This window comes from Podarcis pityusensis, assembly GCF_964106645.2.
Source record: "Podarcis pityusensis genome assembly, chromosome: Z".
NCBI classification, from domain to species: domain Eukaryota; kingdom Metazoa; phylum Chordata; class Lepidosauria; order Squamata; family Lacertidae; genus Podarcis; species Podarcis pityusensis.
Genome location: NC_138044.1, coordinates 7127936 through 7150075, shown reverse-complemented (window position 1 = coordinate 7150075; position 22140 = coordinate 7127936). Strand labels below are relative to the sequence as shown.

General features: G+C 43.8%; 1 protein-coding gene across 4 annotated transcripts in view; it reads right to left on the bottom strand.

Annotated features, from left to right (window-relative positions):
• ASTN2 (astrotactin 2) overlaps positions 1–22140 on the bottom strand; it is a 704920-nt gene that overhangs the window by 401802 nt on the left and 280978 nt on the right. For all 4 annotated transcript variants that reach the window (XM_080990791.1, XM_080990792.1, XM_080990793.1 and 1 more), the window contains one exon: positions 19337–19486. In XM_080990791.1, the coding sequence (XP_080846917.1) occupies positions 19337–19486 (150 nt within the window). The remainder of the gene's footprint in view (positions 1–19336; positions 19487–22140) is intronic.

The window sequence follows — 22140 nt, the reverse complement described above, 5'->3', positions numbered from 1 at the left end:
GAAAGCAATGAACACAGAAATGAATGCTAAGCTTCTGCTGGATTCCACTAGATTTCCAGAAGTGGCTTTAACATTGTGTGAAAGAACACATAAAATGTGGAAATCATCAGGTAAGGAAAAAGAAAAAGTGCTGTCTGAATGCAGCCCAGGAGTTGGGGGGGGGGAATCTGCAGCTATTAATGTAGCTTCTGCCAGAAACACATCTTAATCAAGGCATTTCTTCTCTGTAATCCTGTTTCCTGGTTTACAAGCTTGATAATCCACTCAACAGACTAACATGTGGCCACAGCTGCCCACAGGGCCTAATTCCAGCTCTTGAAGCAAGAGCAGCAAGAAAGCTAGAAGGTGTCTTGCCATCATGGTTCTGTCCTGGGCCTATTGTTAATCAACATCTTTATAAATAACTTGGATGAAGAGGATGCTCATCAAATTTGCAGATGACACCAAACTGGGAGGGGTAGCTAATGCCGTAGAAGACAGAACTGGGATTCAAAAAAGACCTTAACAGATTGGAGAACTGAGCCAAAACTAACAAAGTGAATTTCAAAAGGGACAAATGTCAGGTTCTACACTTGGAGCAACAATGAGCAACACGTCGCCTAACAATATACTGAAAATATTTTTATAACACTATACTGTTTCAAAATTCATAAACAGAAGACATATAATATGCGCATGGAGTCACAAACTAATAAGAATCAAATAAATGTTCCATGAACAGGAATGGTAGGAGTGGTAATTCACAGTCAAAGATCACTGAAATGGAGGCAGAATGCCTTTCCACAGTCTATATCCTACAAACGTGAGATGATGGGTGCTCCAAATGTTGTAATAGGGTGCTCCAAGCACAGCAGCAGACAGTACAGTTCTTCCAGGATAATGAACAGTTTCAATGATAAATCTTCATCAGCATGTTAACCAACCAATAATAAATACATACCAAATTAATAGTCCCCAAAGGTACATCAAATGGCCATGGATCAGCTACCACTAAAAAGTGTAGTAAGCTGATGCTGTTGGCCAAACCCTAGTGGCATTATAAAGGCTCTCAACGGGTGCAATGAATCACATAGATTTACAGGAAATTTAATGGTACATTATCCGAAATATAGCAAAGAACATAGCAACAGTAGCCATCTTGACAGAAAACTTAAACAAAACAATTAAAATCAAATTCAGTATTTAGACCCCCAGGGTGCAGAGATTTAAACAGATAGATCAGTCTGGTTTCTTGTTGGTACAGTAATTTGACATAATCTCTCCTCATCCCAACTTTTTTTCTGATTAACCTATAAGACTGTGTAGAGTAGATCTGTATCTGCATGATGGTGTTCTACAAAGTGCTCAACTAGAGGTGCCTTCATGACTTGATTCCTAATGCGGGCTTGATGTTTCCCAATGCGGACACTGACAGCCCGCGTAGTAGATCCAATGTAAATTAAATTGCAAGGACACCTAATTAAGTACACCACATATTTGGTCTGGCAGGTACTGAAGTGGCGGGTAGTGAATCTAAAGTTAGACTGAGCATCGTAGATCTCTTTTGTCTGTAACACAAACTGGCAAGATACACATCTGCTACATTTATGATGACCCATCAAGCTAGAACTAGTGGGAGAACATGCCAATGTAAGGTCAGAGTGGACCAGTATGTCTTTAATAGACCGAGTTTTTCTGAAGCCAATCAATCTAAAATTACTTAATTTTACTTAATGGTGGCTATTGAGTCTTTTTATACGCTTTATGTGTTTAATATGTCTGGATTACCAATGTTGTTTCCTCCCCTCTTTTAGGATTTTATTGTCTAAACTATGCCAATAACGGCTGAATGAATGAAATGAATGACTCTTCACCACCAGACTCAACTCTGCCTCTTGGCCTCCCTTCTTTCACTCGCCAGCTTCCGCCTCTGATTCTTGACTTCTCTCTGCCACAGACTCTCCCAGCTCACTAAGCCCTGTTACCCCTTCACCTTCCAACACCTTCTCCTCCCCGTCTTCCGCCTCTGACCACTCAGCATCATCCCACTAGCTCTCTCTGGGCCTTGACACTTCTTCCCTTGGTGGTTCCCCAACTGATTACTCCCTCCATTCCTCGGCATTCAACCAGTCCATGACAATTTCTATGCAGAGCAAGAAAACACTGAACGGAGGTAAACCTAAGAGGAGAGAGGTATAGATGGAAAGCCACCACCACTATGACTCCTGCTATCTTTTCTTTTTGAAAAGTCAGCAAAGAGCACAAATATTTGCTTGCATACAGCTCCACTACTGCATTAGGTTACTAGTCCATCTAGTCTAGCATCCTGTCAACACAGTGGCCAAACTTATAAAATAAAATTATTAATTATTATTATTATTATTCCACCCAACTGGCTGGCTGGGTTTCCCCAGCCACTCTGGGCAACTTCCAACAGAATTTAAAAACATAATAAAATGTCAAACGTTAAAAAACTTCCCTGAACAGGGCTGCCTTCAGGTGTCTTCTAATAATTTTGTAGTTATTTATCTTCTTGGCATCTGACGGGAGGGTGTTCCACAGGGAGGGTGCCACTACTGAGAAGACCCTCTGCCTAGTTCCTTGTAACTTCACTTCTCACAGTGAGGGAACTGCCAGAAGACCCTTGGAAGTGGACCTTAGTGTCTGAGCTGAACAATGGAGGTGGAGACGCTCCTTCAAGTACACTGAGCCAAGGTCATTTCAGGCTTTAAAGGTCAGTACCAACACTTTGAATTGTGCTCAGAAATGTACTGGGAGCCAGTGAAGATCCTGTAGCACTGGTGCTATAGGGTCCCAGCAGCCACTCCCAGTCACCAGTCTACCTGCCACATTCTGAATTAGTTGCAGTTTCCGGGTCACCTTCAAAGGTAGCCCCACATAGAGCGCATTGCAGTAGTCCAAGTGGGAGATAACAGGAACATGCACCACTCTGGCAAGAAAGTGCACAGGCAAGTAGGGTCTCAGGTAGCATACCACGTGGAGCTCGTAGATAGCTGCCCTGGACACAGGATTGACCTGTGCCTCCATGGACAACAGTGAATCCAAAATGACTCCCAGGCTGCACACCTGGTCCTTCAGGGGCACAGTTACCCCGCTCAGGACCAGGGAATCCCCCCCCACACACACCCCCTGTCCCCCAGAAATAGTACAGTGGTACCTCTGGTTACGTACTTAATTCGTTCCGGAGGTCTGTTCTTAACCTGAAACTGTTCTTAACTTGAGGCACCACTTTAGCTAATGGGGCCTCCTCCTGCTGCTGCTGCTGCGCCACCGGAGCATGATTTCTGTTCTCATCCTGAAGCAAAGTTCTTAACCTGAGGTACTATTTCTGGGTTAGCAGAGTCTGTAACCTGAAGCGTATGTAACCTGAGGTACCACTGTACTTCTGTACAGACCTCAACCTCAACCTCAACCTCATTTGCCCATGGGAAGCCAAGAAGCAGGACCTGAGTGAAACAGCACTCTCCCTACGTCTGATTGCTAGTGTGCAGCAGGGCCGTCTTAAGAATATCTGGAGCCATGGTGCAAAGATCCCTCCCCCACCCCATTTCCCAGAGTTGCCAACCTTTTTACAGTGCTGCCGGCAGCTTTGCAGGGCTGGAGGAGGCCTGCAGCAGCTGGAGGGCAGCTCCTCCGGCGAGGAAGACGCGGAGGCTCTGGGCGCGGCGCTGCTTCAGCACGGTATCGCAGAGGTGGGCGAGGGCAGCAAGCTGATGCCGGGAGGCACCGCGTCCAGCCTCCGCCTCTAACACTGGTGCCCTCCAGAACTTGGCACCCTGGCGCCCCACGCCACTTGCCTCTACGGGCAAGACGTCCCTGGTGTGCAGCCTCCAACAATGCAAAACCCTGGAGAGCCACTGCCTATTACAGTAAGCAGTACTGGTTTAGATAGACCAGTTGTTTCGCTCATTATAAGGCTGCTTCCTTTGTTCCTTTGTACAGTGCTGTGTGAGGCCATGTGGAACACCCCTCACTGCTCAATTACGCGGATCACAGCATTTGCATCCCTATAGCTCTACCTTCACTTGCAAGACTTCCCAGTTGAAGCAGTTTGCATATTCTGGCCATGACCCTTCTATTGAGTTCAGTTCACTACAGCAGCAGGAGTCAATCAAAGGGCTTCCTAATTAGTGGCCCAGCCTCTGCAGACTGAGAGCTTGTCCGGGAGAGCCACTGCAACATGGTGTGTTCTTTTGTGACAGGGGAAGATTAGTTTCAGGTAAGGTGGCGACTCAGCATTGCCAAAGAAGGACAAAAGAGGCTATAAATCTGCATGAGATTGGCAAGCGCTCCTTTATTATTCCAGGGAGATTATCCCTATGGCAAGCCAGCAAGCAAGACCCGAGTGCAACAGCACTCTCCCTACTTGTGATCCCAACTTGCATTCAAAGGCTTACAGCCTCTGATGGTGGAGCACTCTCTGCAACCCTCACCCAACCCTCACAGCCGCTCTCCAAAATGGGAGCTTTTGGTGAATTACTGCATGGCAGAGGCCTGAGAAACACATTAAGCACAGCCCCGACCGTAGTAAATTATTCCCGTTGGCAGAATGAGCTATTAATCACTTATTTATTTTAAACGGGAAAGGAGCTCATTTAACCTTTTTATTTACCTTTTGCAGTCAAGATAAACACCATATTTCAGCGCCAGCTCTTATCCACCTAACAGCTTTATACTTCTGGGGCTAAACTCTGCCAGCTGCTTTTAAAGTAGGATTTCCCTTTACATACTATTCCCCCCCTCTCCCGGCTGTTTGTGGCTGTTTAAAGCAATGCTAGCAGAGAATAAACACTACTGCCTGAACCTGCACAGCTATGTGTGGGTGCTTTTTCACGGCTCATAAGCGGACTCCTGTTGAAATCCTGAGGTGCTTTTTCTTTATTTGGAATATCTAGACCTCTGGCAAGCCCTCAAGGACACAAAAAATTGTTTTACATGCACACATTAAAGACAGTCTTGTGGCACCCAAGAGAGTAACAGCTTTGTGGTTTTAAGATGTCACATGAGTCCTTTTTGTGTGAATGCTTGCTGCAACTCTCTGAAACTGAAAGGCATGGTAGTGACATGTGCTAAATGTATGCACTGATATGGCTCTATGTTTATATATGCAAAATATTGGTCCTGCTGTTCAGGATATATTTTCAGCGCTTTACTACCTCTGATTCTGGACAAGTAGATTTGGCCACTTTAAAATTTTGATCCAAAAGAGGGCACCAAATCCTCTTTTTAAATCATTTTTTTCATGTATCTTGGGGTTCGCGCTAAATACTGTAGGAAGCAAGCTCAGGCATGGAGCAGCTTTGACATCATCATCATCATCCTCAGGTGGTCAACCTGTGTCTCAGCTGTATAACATCAGACCACAAGTTTGAGGATCACATGACTGGATTATGTGACTGAATGCTCTTCCATACCCTTATGGAAAATAAATACCGTCTTTTTCGCACCATAGGATGCACTGGACAATAGGACGCACTTTGTTTTAGAGGGGGGAGAACAAGAAAAAAAATTCTCCCCCTCTCTGTCCAGTGCCCCTTCAGCGAAGCGGCAGGAGGCGCTGCGCAGAGAGGGGGAGAACTTTCCCCCTCTTGTTTTCCCGCTCTAAAACAAGGTGCCGTTTAAGGTGCGTTCAGGCAGCTACCTTGGAAGCCTGGAGAGCGAGAGGGGTCGGGAGCAGCTGAAAGGCGCAGCGGAGAGGCTCCTGCCATAGCCGCGCGTCACCTCTCCAGCCGGGCGAGGGTCGTGGGGCTATGGCTTCTTTAGCCCCGTGCGCGCTCTCCCGGCTGGAGAGGTGACGCGCGGCTATAGAGGCTCCTGCCATAGCCGCGCGTCACCTCTCCAGCCGGGAGAGGGTCACAGGGCTATGGCTTCTTTAGCCCGCGCGCGCTCTCCCAGCTGGAGAGGTGACGCGCGGCTGTAGAGGCTCCTGCCATAGCCGCGCGTCACCGCTCCAGCCGGGAGAGGGTCGCGGGGCTATGGCGTCTTCGCTCCATAGGACGCACACACATTTCCCCTTCATTTTTGAAGGGGAAAAAGTGTGTCCTATAGAGCGAAAAATACGGTAAATCCATCCACACAGAAAATGTCCTTTCCTCCTGATATTCTGCTTTTCTATGTCCAGTATGGAGATGTAAAGTAGCATTGTAATGATCACTTCTATTATGTTCTATCATGTTATTCTTATGTATTGTTAGTAAATCACTGTGGAATTTATTTGAATGAAAAGCAGTATAGAAATATAATTTAAGGTTACCAGATTTTTTTCAATGAATCCAGGGACACTTTTCAACTTCAATGGATTTTGTATGGGGACTGATTTGTAAATCTGGGGACTGTCCCCAGGAAATGGTAAGCTTAATATAATCAATCAATTAATCATTCTTTACAAACAAGTCAATTGTCACCTTGAGAGATAATGGGTTGGTGAAGCCACACTAGCAGATAGAAGAGAAAAAGGAATCAAACTATCTGGAACTTTGGACTTCCGGGGTGGCGCCATCAGTAATGGCAGATTCCCTCTGATCCGGAAGGACTGGCTCCACGGAAAACGGGTCTGTTCCGCTACGGCGAAGTGGGGACCCTTTAAAAAATCACAGGCGGATGAAGCCTGTGACCATGGGACTCGGCGGGCACCTTTTGCGCCCCCCCAATTCGTAAAGGAACCCAGTTACGGGCTCCGGAGCGAAGAGGGGCAAGTGGCGCGGTGCTGAGAGTCAACTGCTTCTTCCGTGGAGCGAAGCCGCACAGCCGTTGCCGGAGAGCGCTACCTTTTTCCTGGGACAATTTGGCTACAAAACAACTACCCGTGAGCAGATTAAATTTGAACAACTGGACTTTAAACAACGACCTGTGAGTAGAACGGAAAATTGGATTAAGAAATTCCTCTTAATTTGGCACTGAAGCGGGAAGGTCTAAACAGGAAGTCAGCCTTCGGTTTCTTGTAGATAGATTAAAGCAAAGACATGGCAAACTAGAGTTTAGAAAATCGTCTGTAAAGGATCAACTTTCATCATCTAAAATTACTGAACCCCCTTCGGAAGCAGGAGAAGAGGGGGGATTTTTTCCGGATTGTTTAAAACTGCAGAAGAGAGTGTAAAGAAAAGTAATTTTCCACCGTCTTGAACCTGGGAGCGGGGTGTCAGGACAGACGTTTTTGGGAAGTTCATTGACTATAGACAAACGTTTTTGACAGACAGCTAAAAGAAGAGAAACATAGTGACTCCATTGTTCTCTTTCGCATTTTAAAGGAACAAATATTGACAAAATATTTGAAAAAGGAAACTTTGTTGTTAGATCTGCTTTTTAAAAAAAAAGAAAGAAAAAGAAAAGAGATAGATACAAATAGAAGTTCTTCCCCTAGAGGGAGCTTGTGAAACTGTTATTAAATTTGAAATGGGGAGCCTCGCAGCTGCAACAGATTAAGATCGTGGGAACAGACTTCTGACTTTGCATAACAATGTACTCAGAGGCTTTGGTGCGTGCTCTCTGCAAGACAAGTGCTTTATTGGAACAGTTACATGAGAAGACGGATTTGATGACTGTTGCGATTAGAAACTTTGGACAGGTAGTGGGTAACTATATAGAACCCACCCAGGAATTAACTCAGGAGTGTGCTCTGACAGATCAGATGAGGGAGGAGGTTGTTGCTGGACCTCGGGTGGCAGAGATGGAGGGAGCTGTGGCCCAGCAGGAACATGAGTTGTTGGATCTGACAAATGAACTTGGAAAAAGCCAGATTTGGAGAGATAGAGTTTTGTTTGGCCTAGAGATGGGGGGCTGGATAGACCCCCCTATGCAGGAATGTTTTGACTTTTCAAGTCTGGCAATGGGCCGTGAGGAGTTTGGGGTTGTGGGGGTCCTCAACTCTGGAGGGACCTTGAAACATGCTTTTAAATACCACATGGAGTTCAGTGTGGACTATGGAAAAGGGGCTGATCTGCCGAGAAGGGACAAAAATACTGTCAAGTTGGAGTTTCCACGAGTGAAAGGAGCAGGAGACAAAGTAAAGTACAGGTATAAATATGAAGAAGATTTGCGGAAGGGACATGGAAGAGACTTAAGGGCCTCGGACATAAGATTACCAGGTTAATGAGCTAAATGGATGAGACAGAAAGGACTGACAAAACCCGGGACCAGGAGGAAGAGACATTGGAGGAAGATTGGAAGAAAGTTTTTTTAATTTTTTTTTATTTAGGATTGTTTTGTAAAATTAATGAGTATTAGAAAAAAGTTGGAACGAAATTATTTGGCTTTAGCAGAAATGTTACAAAGAACTATGTAAGAATATGCTATGGTTATGAGAAATTGGTATAAATAAGATTTAAGTTTTAAGTTTTAGGGTTTTTTATAGTAAGATAAGGTTAAAATAGATTAAGGTAATTTAATGACAGAATATTATGAAAAATGGAAAGGATTTGCTGTGATAATTAATAACTAGATTACAAAAAAGGGAGGTGTGAGGAGGTCGATGAAATAAGGTAATGACAGTTAAGGATTTGGGAATATTGGATCTGTTTTAAAATTTTTGTGCTTTAACTTTGTTTTTTGATTTTGATGTGTTATGTGTTTTGCTTTTGTTTTTTGTTTTTTATTTTTATTGATTTGTATTGTTTGATTGTTGTTTGTTTTTTCCTTGTTTCTTCCTTCTTTCTTTCTTTGTTTTTCCTGTAATTTTAAAATTCTTAATAAATATCATTTTTTTAAAAACAAACAAACAAACTATCTGGAACTTTACTAAAAATCCAAGCAATTACCCCCCCCCCACGCAACCAAATAAGGACAAAACTCTATCCTCTGGTTATAAGACAGATTATAAAAATCTTCACACTGTAACGTTTTGTGGCAGGTTCCACTTGTTCTTTTTAAAGAAGTTCTGACATACGTTACAGAAACGTACTGCTTCAGAATACTTATGAGCGTTTGGCAGAACCCAACCACTAAAGAACAACAGCTTTTTGGCAACCCAGATCAAAATACAGTATCAAAATACCAATAAATAGATAATTCATAAAATAATTATTTATTGGCAATCAGGAACGGAAACAAAATGTTACAGCACAGAGTACTGCCCTGTTAAAGGCTTCCACCAGCCATGTCCCTTTCATAAAACAGCATCCCTTCTTCACCAACAAGCATTATGTGGCCATGGGGATACTCACCTGGCTGTTTTTAAGGTGTTCTCCATTTTAGAATTTCTTGCTTCTAAAAGCTATTATGATTATATCTTTATTTAAACCCTGCCTTTTTCAGTGATAGAACCCAAAGCTGACTCCAGCGTTGTGGTTTGGTGCTTCTGCAAATATGGGGATGCTCTCAGGCTTGATGTTACTTCCTTTCTTGTTCATGTGTGGTGCTACCTTGATTGCATAAGGATCATTACACAGGCAGGCTTCCTCAAACTCGGCCCTCCAGATGTTTCTGGCCTACAACTCCCATGATCCCTAGCTAGCAGGACCAGTGGTCAGGGATGATGGGAATTGTACAGTGAACACTTGGGTTGCGAATGTGATCCGTACGGGATGCATGTTTGCAACCCGCAGCGTTCACAACCCATGTCTGCGCACGCACAGGTTGTGATTCGGTGCTTCTGCGCATGTGCAAAGCGTGATTTAGTGCTTCTGTGCATGTGCAACTGCCGAAACCCAGAAGTAACCCGTTCCGGTACTTCTGGGTTTTGGTGGTCTGCAACCCGAAAAAACCCGAAAAAACCTGAAGCAGCTGTAACCCGAGGTATGACTGTAGTCTTAAAATATCTGGAGGGCTGAGTTTAAGGAAGGCTGACACAGAGAATCGGTTTGCTAACACTACACAGGATTTATTTGGTGAGATGTGACTCTGTTTTAGCTCAGACCTCTGTCTTGCAGGGACATGCAGCAATAATCTGCAACTTGGCTGTTTGCAGGTATCTATCAAAAAAGAACCCTTGGATCATTTCTAGCCATTCTTACCTGCCTCTTTGCAACATTTATTAGGTGCTTTATACTCTGTTTTTTTAAAGTGGGGAGTGTTTGGTGATTTGCATTTATTTATTTAGTTATCTATTTGGAGTAGAGGAAACAAATACATAAAAACAAAGAAGTCTGACCGCTTAGTAAAATAGCAAGGAATTTCCCTTTTCTTTCATCTTCTCTATTTTACATTTAGGTATTCTTCAGATGAGGGGAATAAACTTTACCCATTGCTGTTAGTAACAGCTTGACATCAGATGTAATGAAATCAAGAAATAGACAATGTTTAAAACACAGTTAAGGGAGTGCTGCTTATTTGTTGTGTGTCTTTGTGGAGTTCTTTTCACAATCTGTCCTGCTTTGAGCTGTTTACATCCTATAACCTTCCTCCATCCGTTGATTCTTACAATGGAAGCCATTCCTAATATAAGCTTGTGAGGAGGTTCAGCATTAATTAAATGGAACCGTAAAAATAATTGCACACGTGCACATCCATCAAAGGCAGGTACTAGTCTCTACCCAGGAACCAACGCTGGATGTGAACTCCACTGGCATAACTGTCATGAGGCTGTTAGGGAGAAAATAAATGCATCCCAAACCGACGATTTCATTTAGGAAGAGTAAAAAATAAAAAAAAAAGATTGTGAAGGATTAATGAGGCGAAAGGTTTGTGTTTGCAATTGGATGTAAAATGCAAACATACTAAGTTGTGATATCATCATTTAACCTTAATGTTCAATAGAGTTCCAATCACTAGCGCACCAAAGGGGCAATTAACCATGAGCCATGAAAAAGAGAACATTCCAAATGGGAGAGGGAAAGAGCTGAAGGGGAAAACAGCTGCAGTGAAGAAGAATTTGAGAATACAAGGCCAAAAGGTTTAAAAGAGAATAAGGTGGTTTTGAAACGCCCAGCTTGACAGAAAACGCAAAAGGGCACCTTGTGGCACCTTAAGGACTAAAGAGATTTATTGCGGCTATCAGCAAAAAAAGCACCTTAAAAGGAGCTGAGTTTCCCTGTGGCAAGCAGGCAGTCTATTTATTACAATCACGAAGTGGAAGGACCAGATGGGAACTGAAGAGACCCTCGTTCAAATTTTTGCTGCGTGACTTTGGACCAGGCACACTGTCTGGGCCTAACTGACTTCAGAGGGTTGTTGTGTGGACAAAAGAAGAGAAAAAGGGGAAAACAAACACTAGTTGGAACTCTTCCTTGGTGGAAGAGTGGGATATAAAGAGTTTTAGCCAACTAAGTCCTAGAGGAGACCCATTAAAATGAATGGATCTATGTCCGTCATGCCCATTAATTTCAACAGGTCTACTCTGATGCAACCTAAAATGCATTTTAAAAACAAACAAATGGAAAGATCCTATGAAGAAAGCAAAAAGTTGGTGTGAAAAACTGTTTCACTCCTAGTCCCCACATATACAATCAACACAAGATGAGTGTGCATTCCTCCTAGATTTGTATCACAGCACACCAGGAAAATAGAATCAACTCCCCACCCCACCCCCAATAACCATCATGAGACCCAGCATACAGGTTACCCTACCCTAGGAAAGAACCAAGATAATGCCAGCTGATCACAAGGCAATTTAGATAAGAGAAATAGCACAAAAGGGAAGAGTTAGGGCTCCTCCACATGACCTGCTTATTCAGCATTCACCCTGATTTGCTTAGACAAAGCTTATGTAGTGGTTATACTATATCTAGTATTTACTGAGCATTTGTTCTGATTTGTTTACGGGAGTGGTTGGTTATAAGACAATATAACCACTCCCTATCATCCTGATTTGCATGCAGGGTGAAGATAAGGTGGCAAATGTTGTTAGGCTTAGAAAAGTCCCATCCCAATTAATGACCTCAGCAATATCTCTCTGGATACTTAGAAACAACAAGAGAAATTACATCATTTAAAGCAGCTAAGAAAAAGCGACGTTTTCTCTCCACCAAGTGAATTATTTATGTCCCAAACTATCATCCTCATAATAACAGTAATAAAAGGAATGCTTTTCAGGCCTGTAGGACAGGAGAAGCATACAGAGAGTTCTCTCTCTCTTTTTTTCTCTCTTTCACACAGCTCAGAAATAAATAAGGGAGAAGAGAGAATCAAACAGAAAAGACAGAAAGAACTAGAAAAGGATTTTCTTCCCTCCAGCCTCCAACCATTGTCTGGAAAATCTAAGTCCTGCTCAAGCAAGCACATGCTGAGAATATTTTTAGGAAAAAAAGGTCCTTCCTGGATCATTATTGGAGGAGAATGGGTGTTCCCCCCACCATTACCCCAGATAATTTTCTGTTTCTTATGCTTTCCAAACAAGGAGAACATTTTCCTAAATATTTTCCATCACATTTATTTGGGGCTTGTTGTTTAGTCGTTTAGTCGTGTCCGACGCTTTGTGACCCCATGGACCAGAGCACACCAGGCACTCCTGTCTTCCACTGCCTCCTGCAGTTTGGTCAAACTCATGCTGGTAGCTTCGAGAACACTGTCCAACCATCTTGTCCTCTGTCATCCCCTTCTACTTGTGCCCTCAATCCTTCCCAACATCAGGGTCTTTTCCAGGGAGTCTTCTCTTCTCATGAGGTGGCCAAAGTATTGGAGCCTCAGCTTCAGGATCTGTCCTTCCAGTGAGCACTCGGGGCTGATTTCCTTAAGAATGGAGATGATTGATCTTTTTGCAGTCCATGGGACTCTCAAGAGTCTCCTCCAGCACCATAATTCAAAAGCATCAATTCTTCGGTGATTAGCCTTCTTTATGGTCCAGCTCTCACTTCCATACATCACTACTGGGAAAACCATAGCTTTAACTATACGGATCTTTGTTGGCAAGGTGATTTCTCTACTTTTTAAGATGCTGTCTAGGTTTGTCATTGCTTTTTATTTGGGACAGTCACTGATTATTATCTCTGCTGCTCTAAAATGTGTATATTTTTTCCTGTGTTTTTTTCCCTTCCTTTTTTGAATTTTATTTGTAGTGTCTTTAGGATGTTGTAAACACCTTACAGACTTCCTTTGAAATATGAAATGGTACTTAAATTACCTAAATAGTCAATAGTCAATCAATTTTATTGTATAGCGCCAAAGGACTTTACAATGGATGACAGAGAATAAAAGGAAACTTCCATCTAAAATCACACAACGTAACCTGTAGCGGGCTTGCAACATAAAAAGAATTTTACAACATTAAAACTTAAGATTAGAGTGCATTCACATAGCTAGAATGGAGCTTCTTGGCTGCCAGCGCAAACTTGGCTCCCTGGTGTGTAATATATAGATGTTTATCTGCTAGGAGTTCAACTGTCACTTCCTGTGTGGATTGACCTGGAAGCCAATTAAGAATTGGCAATATATTTTTTCCTCTGGGCATTGTATATAGGGGGGAAATCAGCATGATAGTGTGTGGTGTCCTCTATCTGATTGCATCCATTTACATTTGCAACCCATATGGTGATTTTCCTGATACCTCCCCTCTAAATATGCCTAGGGCATCTGTTGAAATCTTAGTTCTGCAAAGGGTCTCCTTTGTTGTGGGAAGGTCAGAGTCTCAAGGTAATGGGGCCTTGAGTGATTGGTCAGAATTTGTGGGTACCGAGGAAAGTAACAGGCGGCAATGATGGATGCTCTGTCTTGGTTGGCATCCTGCACAAAAATCCAATTTCTAAGGTCATGTGGGTTAAGGGCTAAGTAGTTCTCCATTTGAACTACTGCCTAGCCCCCTGTCCTTAGTTGTTTTAACTAGTACAGCTTAGTAAGAGTATGATCCTCGAAGGCATTTAGCAGGCATCAGTAAAGTACCTAAATAAGCAGATCGTCATTATCATCATCGTTTTCCAATAACAATAGAAAACAATCTATTTCCTGCTGCACAGGAGGAAAATGGGGAGAGAACAAATAAACTGTCTCCCCAAAACTGGTCATATTGATCCCAGCCCTCAGGAAATGGTTGGGAGAATTTCTCCTCACCAATGGAGAACATTTGTTGAAATGGTCCCCAGAATTTTGCCTCCCACACACAGGATGGAACATTTTGGGAACCTTTTTTTGCTACCTTAAGCCAGCTGAAGGAAGCGATCATTACACAAGTGCTTTCACTTTGCCCAATGCCATATTCCCAAATCCATTTATGAGTAATGAAACTCTATTAAGGCAAGAAACCCACCCACAATTCTATCCGAAGCCCACAGGGGTTAGGTATGCAGTCAGCTTGACAATGGAAAGCCACTCCTCTCTTTTGTGTGGGTTCCTATAGAAAGGAAGACGATGCACCCGAAAGGCACCCCCATGTGATAAACCACAGTGGGGAATGTTTGGTGCTCGGCATTTAGATCAGAGGTCAGCAAACTTACCGCACCTCAGGCCGGTGTCTCCAGCGCCGATCGCACGGCGGGCCGGAGGGCGGGGGAGTGCGTGCCCATACGCGTGCGCACACACTATTTCCGGTGCACTTCTGGGTCAGAGGAGCACTGGAAATAGCTTGTGTGCATGTGCACGGGCCTCCTCTGACCCGGATGTGCACAGGAAATAACGCTTGTGCACGCACACAAGCTATTTCCGGTGCTCCTCCAACCCAGAAGTGGGCAGCCACACAGTGCAGCGCCGGTAAGATCGGGCAGCAGCAGCGGGTGGCGGGAGTCGCCGTGGGCCGGATAAATGAGTCCCTCGGGCCTTATCCAGCCCACGGGCCTTAGTTTGGGGACCCCTGATTTAGATGAAGGGAGGAAGCTCAGCAGCTGGGCACATGCTTTGCAGGAGGGGAGAGAGACTTTCTGTTCATCAGCCAATAGCTTTTCCACTTGCCTCCAGCCCTAGAAGCCTTTCCCAGACCACAACTTCCAGCAGAAGCAGCTGGAAAGAGTTTGGGGATATTATTTTTATTTATTTTTTATATAAATTGTGTGTCCTTGTCTCTCAATTTGATCCTTTTAGATGGTTTTGTATGTTTTGTGGTATTTTATGTATTGTGATTTGCTGTTCTTTTTATTGCTTATAGGTTAGTATTCTTTATTGTAATTGATAAGTGAACATGTTTAATTATTATTTGCTGTCGATGCAAATATCTGATGTTTAATTTTATTGTTTACTTTAAGATTTTAATGGCTTATTAAGTATTGCTTTATTTGATGTAAGTTGTTTATTTTAAAGATATTGTGACTTTTTATATTGGATAAGATTGTTACTACTGATGTCTTTATATGTGTTCGAAACCACCAGAGTAGCTGGGGCAACCCAGCCAGATGAGTGGGGTATGTATGTATGTATGTATGTATGTATGTATAAATAGGTTGTTGTTGTTATTTTATTTTCAACCCCTGATATCATCTCCAATAAAGGCTGGGAAAACTCCTATCTGAACTATGAGAAAACCATAGCAAGCCAGTGAAGACAATACTGAACTAAGTCCATATGCCCCCTTTGCGGGCAGGCAGGCGGCTTTGCAGGCGCGTCCTGGGCCTCCCTGGTAAACTGACCTATTGCCAGCCATATCATACTCCTGCTATCAAGTTGGCCAATGGTGGCAGGAAGTAGTGGGTGTTCCCCTGGGTGTGGAACCAACCAACCAAATGGGGACTTTGGTGCCGCACCCAGGGGACGTTTAAATGCCCGGTCAGTGCAGCCTTTCAGCTCTCTTCATGGGATCGCATTGAGGATTCTTCTGACCTTGATCGCCTTGGTGTTCTGTTAGCCCAGCTCAGTTTCTGTGTATTTCATTGTTGCTGCCCTTGCACAGCCGTCACCCCATCTCCTTCTGCAGCTTCACTGACTGCACAGCAGATAGGCATTGGGTAAACCTAGTCTTGGTTGGAGGGGAGGGTGCAGCCTCTGCCTGCCCCTCCACGGGTAAGGGTACCCCGTTAAAAGGATCAGGGAGGAGTGGCTCCTGTCTAGTGCCTAGATGGGGGCTGGGGCTACACCACTCCTCCAACGGGGACTGCTTGGTGGTTGCCCCGATTTGACTTAGGTCATAGGGCATCCCCCCACCCACCGGCTTCACCCTTAGAAACACTCCCAGCAAACAGGCAGGAGTGATACACACAGTTGCTTACCACAATCCCTATGGTCAAACCTCTCATCTGTAACCAATAAAGCTGTGGCCTTATTTGATCCCAAACCAATATAATGTGTGTTGTCTAGTTATTTACACTTTATGGTACAGGGTGGTCCTGGGGTCACTAGGGTTACCAGACGTCCGTGTTTCCCAGGGACAGTCCCCGGATTTACAAATCAGTCCCCATACAAAATCCATTGAAGTTGAAAAGTGTCCCCAGATTTATTGAAAAAAATCTGGTAACCTTAACCTTGACATGCAAATGGTCAATGCTTTGAGACCCAATAGGTACCTCTCTGGCGGGAAGGTAAACGGCGTTTCCGTGCGCTGCTCTGGTTCGCCAGAAGTGGCTTAGTCATGCTGGCCACATGACCCAGAAGCTGTATGCCGGCTCCCTTGGCCAATAAAGCGAGATGAGCGCCGCAACCCCAGAGTCGGCCACAACTGGACCCTAATGGTCAGGGGTCCCTTTACCTTTACCTTTATAATGTGACCTCCTATGTTTCTGTGGGAGTTCTGCCCAATTAAATTCAGGTTTGGAGGCAGATGAATGAATCCAACCATCAGAGCTTAATTACTGTTCTTCACCAGGTATAGCAAACTAGAGGGTTTTCTTAGAATGTTTTCTCATTGCTTCCATTGTGTGTCTAGAAATTTTAAGGCTTAGGACTTAATTTTAATTAGCGAAAATGCAAAAGCAAACAGTTCACACATCAAGTTTAGGATCCCCTAGCCAGGTTACGTTAACAGCATTTTAGTTTTAATCCCTGATGATTATTATGAATGGTTTGCCTTTATTATTGCTGTTCTCACTGTTTATTCTTTGATGTGTCTTTTATCATATTGCTGTTTTTCTGAAGCTTTTAATGGATGTAAGCTGCTTCTGAGCAAGTTGGAAGAGTTGGAGAAGGTGCAAAAAGCAGAGCACAAACAACACCGTAAATAAATAAGCATTATTATTTAAATAAATATTATTATATGATGAACACGCGAGCAGGATTTGAACTATGAGCAACAGAAGGGATTAAAGATTATAGTAGTTTTGTTAAGGTTTAAGAGATAGGAAACAGGGTGCAGCAGAGGGAAAGAAACAGGAACACCATGGAAAAGGGTGTGGGGAGGTGTTTTTTTTAAGTTTTCATTATGTATTGAAATATATGTGAAATTTTGGGAAACTTAATTAAAGAGCTAAATAAATAAATAAGCAGGTAGGCAGGCAAGCAGTACAAAGTCTGGCAACATCAACCCCACCATGCAGATGACCACAGTGCCTGCAGACAGGTTGTGCATCCATGGCAGTGATGCTTTGGAGGAATGACTGCTGGGAGGAGCACAGAGAGAAGAAACACCATGGTGGATCTGCAGCAGAAAAACTGGACGCCTCCATCTGCCCCAACTGCAACAAAATATGCCTCTCCTGTATCCGTATCTAAAACCACAACAACCTGCCAACAGTTTTATTTTACCCTCAAAGGCACACTCCTCCAGTGTCTCCCAGGACAGATAGATGCCAAAGTACATTCATATTTCTTTTTAAAAATGCACAGTGGGAAGTGCACCAAGCAGGCAACAACCAATGAGGAAGTCATTCAGAATGTGTCCTCTACTGGGTAAACATTTATTACAGTGGTACCTCGGGTTACAAACGCTTCAGGTTACAGACTCCGCTAACCCAGAAATAGTACCTTGGGTTAAGAACTTTGCTTCAGGATGAGAACAGAAATCGTGCTCCGGCGGCGTGGCAGCAGTGGGATGCCCCATTAGCTAAAGTGGTGGTTCAGGTTAAGAACAGTTTCAGGTTAAGTACGGACCTCCAGAACGAATTAAGTTCTTAACCCGAGGTACCACTGTATTTATTTAATTTGTATCATGTCCTCCCCCCCCCCCCAAAGGAGCCCAGGGCAGCAAGTCCATACATCATTTGAAAATAAATAAAACAAATAAAACACTCTAAAGACAATTACAGTTAAAAACATCTCAAAACAGTGATGGTTATAAACATTATTTCATCTCGTTTTCTCAGGGTTGCCAGGAACATTATTCTGGGTAAACATGGTTAACATAAATGTTTTCAGATTTTTCATGAAAGTTAATAATGATGGAGACAGATCTACTGAACAGGCCCTCTCACGTGTCAAAACCAATTGGGCAGCCCCTGCTGGTGGAACCACCAACAAATACTATACTGAGAAAATAGTGTTTTGAATTAGAAAGAAAGAAAAAGTGGAAGCTATGAGGAGGAAGGGATAGTATACATTACTAGCAGAAAATCTTAAAAACTTGGATTAAGTTGGCTTTCCAATGACATTTTGAGGATGGTTTTAATTTCAAGAGTCAAGTCATGTTAAGTCAATAAATGTCTGTTGCTTAACTGGACAGCATCTGAGTCATGGCATCACTGACCAGGGGAAATAACAGTATGGGAAGCCCCGGGCTGGGGTCTTCAGATGACTGATGTAGAAGATAATATCATTTTCACCTGCTTTCAACCAATGTGAGTGCATATGTTTGAAATGGCTGTAAAATAGAGAAGGTAAAGCAATGTAACTGATACTCTTAGGGAAAAAGGAGGTTTGGAAGAAGTTGACAACAGTTGCTGCAGCAAGAGTTTTCATAACTGTGTGTGAAACATTACAAATAGAATTAGGAAGCTACCAAACCACAGAAACAATGAGAACAAATGCTAATGATTTTTTCACATGCCTCTAATAGGCACCAATACATATGACTTTAAAAGGATGCTAGAAAATGTCAAGAAGGCTATCGGTGGATATGAGTCATAATGGTTGGTTGCACGCAACCTTACATGATCAGAGACAACACACTTCTAATTATCCGTTTCTGGGGAACAACAGTAGGAGACAGCTGTGGTATACATATCCTACTCCCAGGCTTTCCAGAGGCATCTGGTAGGCCGCAGTGAGAAAGAGGGTATTTAACACAGGTAAGTACAGAAGAACTCTTCTTATGTTCACCCCTGGAAGATTCTCAATTGCCTCTGACAAATAACCCTGATACTTGGAGCACCAAATCCTAAGGCACATTAGCACAGCACAAGAGGCGCAGGACTGTATCCTGGATGTATCAATGTACACAAGTTCCATTTCCCTAACCCATGATGACTATGGAAGTGTCAGAGGAAAGTTGCATGAGGATTTCCTTATGCAGCTTGTTGTACAGGTACATACCAGAAACAGCATCATTGCCCCCCCCCCCCAAAAAAGCATGCCCGAACCCCTGAGTTTGAACGAGCAAAAAGAAGGATAGCACATAAGAAATGAAGCAGAGGAAGGATGAGAGTGGGGAAATGATTCAACATACCAAAAGTTGGGAAATTACCTCTGGGCCGGTTCCTGCGTTTTCGCCTGCCAACTGAAGAGCTGCGACGTGCTGGCTGCAGATGGCCTATCTCGATTGGTGTATTGGTTCGGAAACTCTCCTTGAACTTCTGCATCAGGGACTCCACTGTTTCTTGTGTCACCTCTGTAGCTGCAAGTTGGTGAGGGGACAATAAGGAATTGAACAGTTAAAGAGCGCATGCGGAGACAAAACACTGTTTGCCCTTCCCAACCAAAACACAAGCCTTCTGCAACCCATCGCATCCAGTGTTACTCCTACTTAGAGTAGAAAAAAAAATCAAAATTATGGGCATGACTAACATAGGTCCATTCCAATTAGTCTGTTCTTAGTTGGCTATAACCTGATCCCTATAGAGCAGTGTTACCAGTAGGAGAGGCATGTAAGGGCCTCAGGAAAAGCTTGATATCTATCAACCTCTACTATAAATACCTTCAACAAGAACCAAACTTGAAGACAAATGGCCTGAACTCCAAGGAAAGACCATTTATCGTAAAAGTAAAGGATCCATGGATGGTTAAGTCCAGTATACAACATTACAGAGGCTTCGCGTTGTCATTCCCACCAACACTGAAAAGCCCAGGTATTAATTACTAGATGAGCTATGATTTTTCTTTTCCTTCCTTCCTTCCTTTAACACCCTCTTTGGTTCATTTACCCCCTTCCAGTGGGAAATGGCAGCACTGGTTGCTGTATGTCTGCCATGACATGAAGACTCAATGCTGAATTCAATCTGTGGTTACATGGGGAAGTGACTGACTTGCTATGGGCTGAAGCAAATGCTATTTTTGCAAGACAAAATCTTCCTGGGCTGCTTTTCATTCCTTTATTTTTTAATCATTCAGTATTCTAGCCCAAACTTGCCCTAATGTAGAATTTGCCTACTGTTCTGAACCCCGACTTATATTGCCAACATAGCGAAATGAATTGGTTAAATTCATTCAACATAGTACCTTGGTTTAAGATGCCAAGATAGTCCCAGGGCTTTTTCCCCCTTTTCCTTTTTAAGTATTAACCCTGCTGGCCTGCCTTGGCCCAGATGCATTAGATAGGAATAGCACTTGGAGGTTATTTGGACACCTGGGGCATTTGGTATCTGGAAAGGCTGCAGCCTAAAGATTTAATTCTCATTCCAGCGTGAAGCAGAGTGTGTTTTTAACAGGACACACCGGGGTGTCAGTGTAGATTGGCAAAAGTGTAAAGTGAAGTAGGATATACCAAGGTAGAAAGAGCTACTCCCCCTCAGGACATGGGGAGATGCAATTCTTATTTAAGGCCCGAGTCTTCCCTTTTCCCTCACCCTGCACTGCATTAGGAGGGACCCCTGTTTCTGGAAGAGCAACTGACATCATTGAGCAAGAAAATGTGTGGAAAGCAGCAAAAAGGTCACAGAGGAGAAAATAGAAAGCATCAGGAGGAAAAGTTAGAAGGAGAAAGGCAGAGCAGCCCCTCATTTGTCAGGCCTTTGATGCCACCACAGCCAGGATGTGTAATTTCACACTTGGACTATGGGCAGCAGGATCTATAAGATGTCTCTAATAACATCAGGTTACTGGACATGCTGCAGATTTGCTCTGCCTTTGAAGGGTATCCCTGGTGCCTGAGATAATGGACCTACATTCCCCAGATAGTAGCTTTTAAGAGATCCAGGATTCATCCAAAGACTTATCAGCACTGACAGAACCAGCTCTGGGAGGTGACGATATGAAGCTGTCAGGTGATGGTAATTCCATGCAGAGGCATACCCAGGGGCTGGCAAAACTGGCCTCTGCTGGGGCACAGGTCCAGGGTGAGCCACAAAAATCACCTTTCAGACTATGAGGTGAATGGCATATATGTATGTGGCGAGGTGATGCCACTGTCGTAGCAAGATCAAATGCACGTGCGGGGACACACAAGTCGTGTGTCAAAGTGATTTGGGGCGGGGGAGCTGCTACAGCTCTTTGCAAAGGGCACAAGGGTTCCTAGGTACGCCTCTGACTCAGTGAAGGTGGAGCCATCATCAACAACTGTCACAGCCCTCTCCCCATTTCATTGCTGGCTTAGATTTACTTAGTTCTATCCTGCCCTTCCTCCAAGGAGCTGGCTCCCGGCCTCTGGAGTGAGATGAGCGCACAACCCTAGAGTCTGTCAAGACTGGCCCGTACGGGCAGGGGTACCTTTACCTTTACCTTTATCCTGCCCTTCCTCCAAGGAGCTCAAAGTGACAGGCATAGTTTTCATAACAATCACATGATGTGGGTTAGGCTGAGAAAAAGCGCCTCCCACCCCCGCTTATCCCAAACCATCAGTGAGGTTTATGGTTGAATGGAGACTTGAACCTGGGTCACTACAGTCCTAGCTCAACACACAAACCACTACTACATCAAACTGGATTCACGGGACAGTGGGAGCAAGGGAAGCCTGTGTTTAGGAAATATCTGCAGTAAAAGCATTTTAATAATAGTCAGGAGATTATGGTGCACTTGTGTGAAACCATAGGTCAATGGTACTGGCTTTCATGCAGATACCCCCAGATTCAATCCCCAACCTCTCCACTTTAAAAGGGTATCAGGCGGCAAGGCTAAGTTGCCTGCATGGAACCTTGGAGATACACACACACACCAGCCTGTGAAATTAGTGTGAATGCTACACAGCTTACAAAACAAACAGTACCAAACTAGATGGACCTACTTATAAGCCAGCTTTTTCTCATTGATCTTTGGTGTAACACTGGGTTAGCTAACGTGGTGCCCTCTACATGTTTTGAACCATAGCTCCCTTCATCCCTGAGCAGAGGCCTCGGT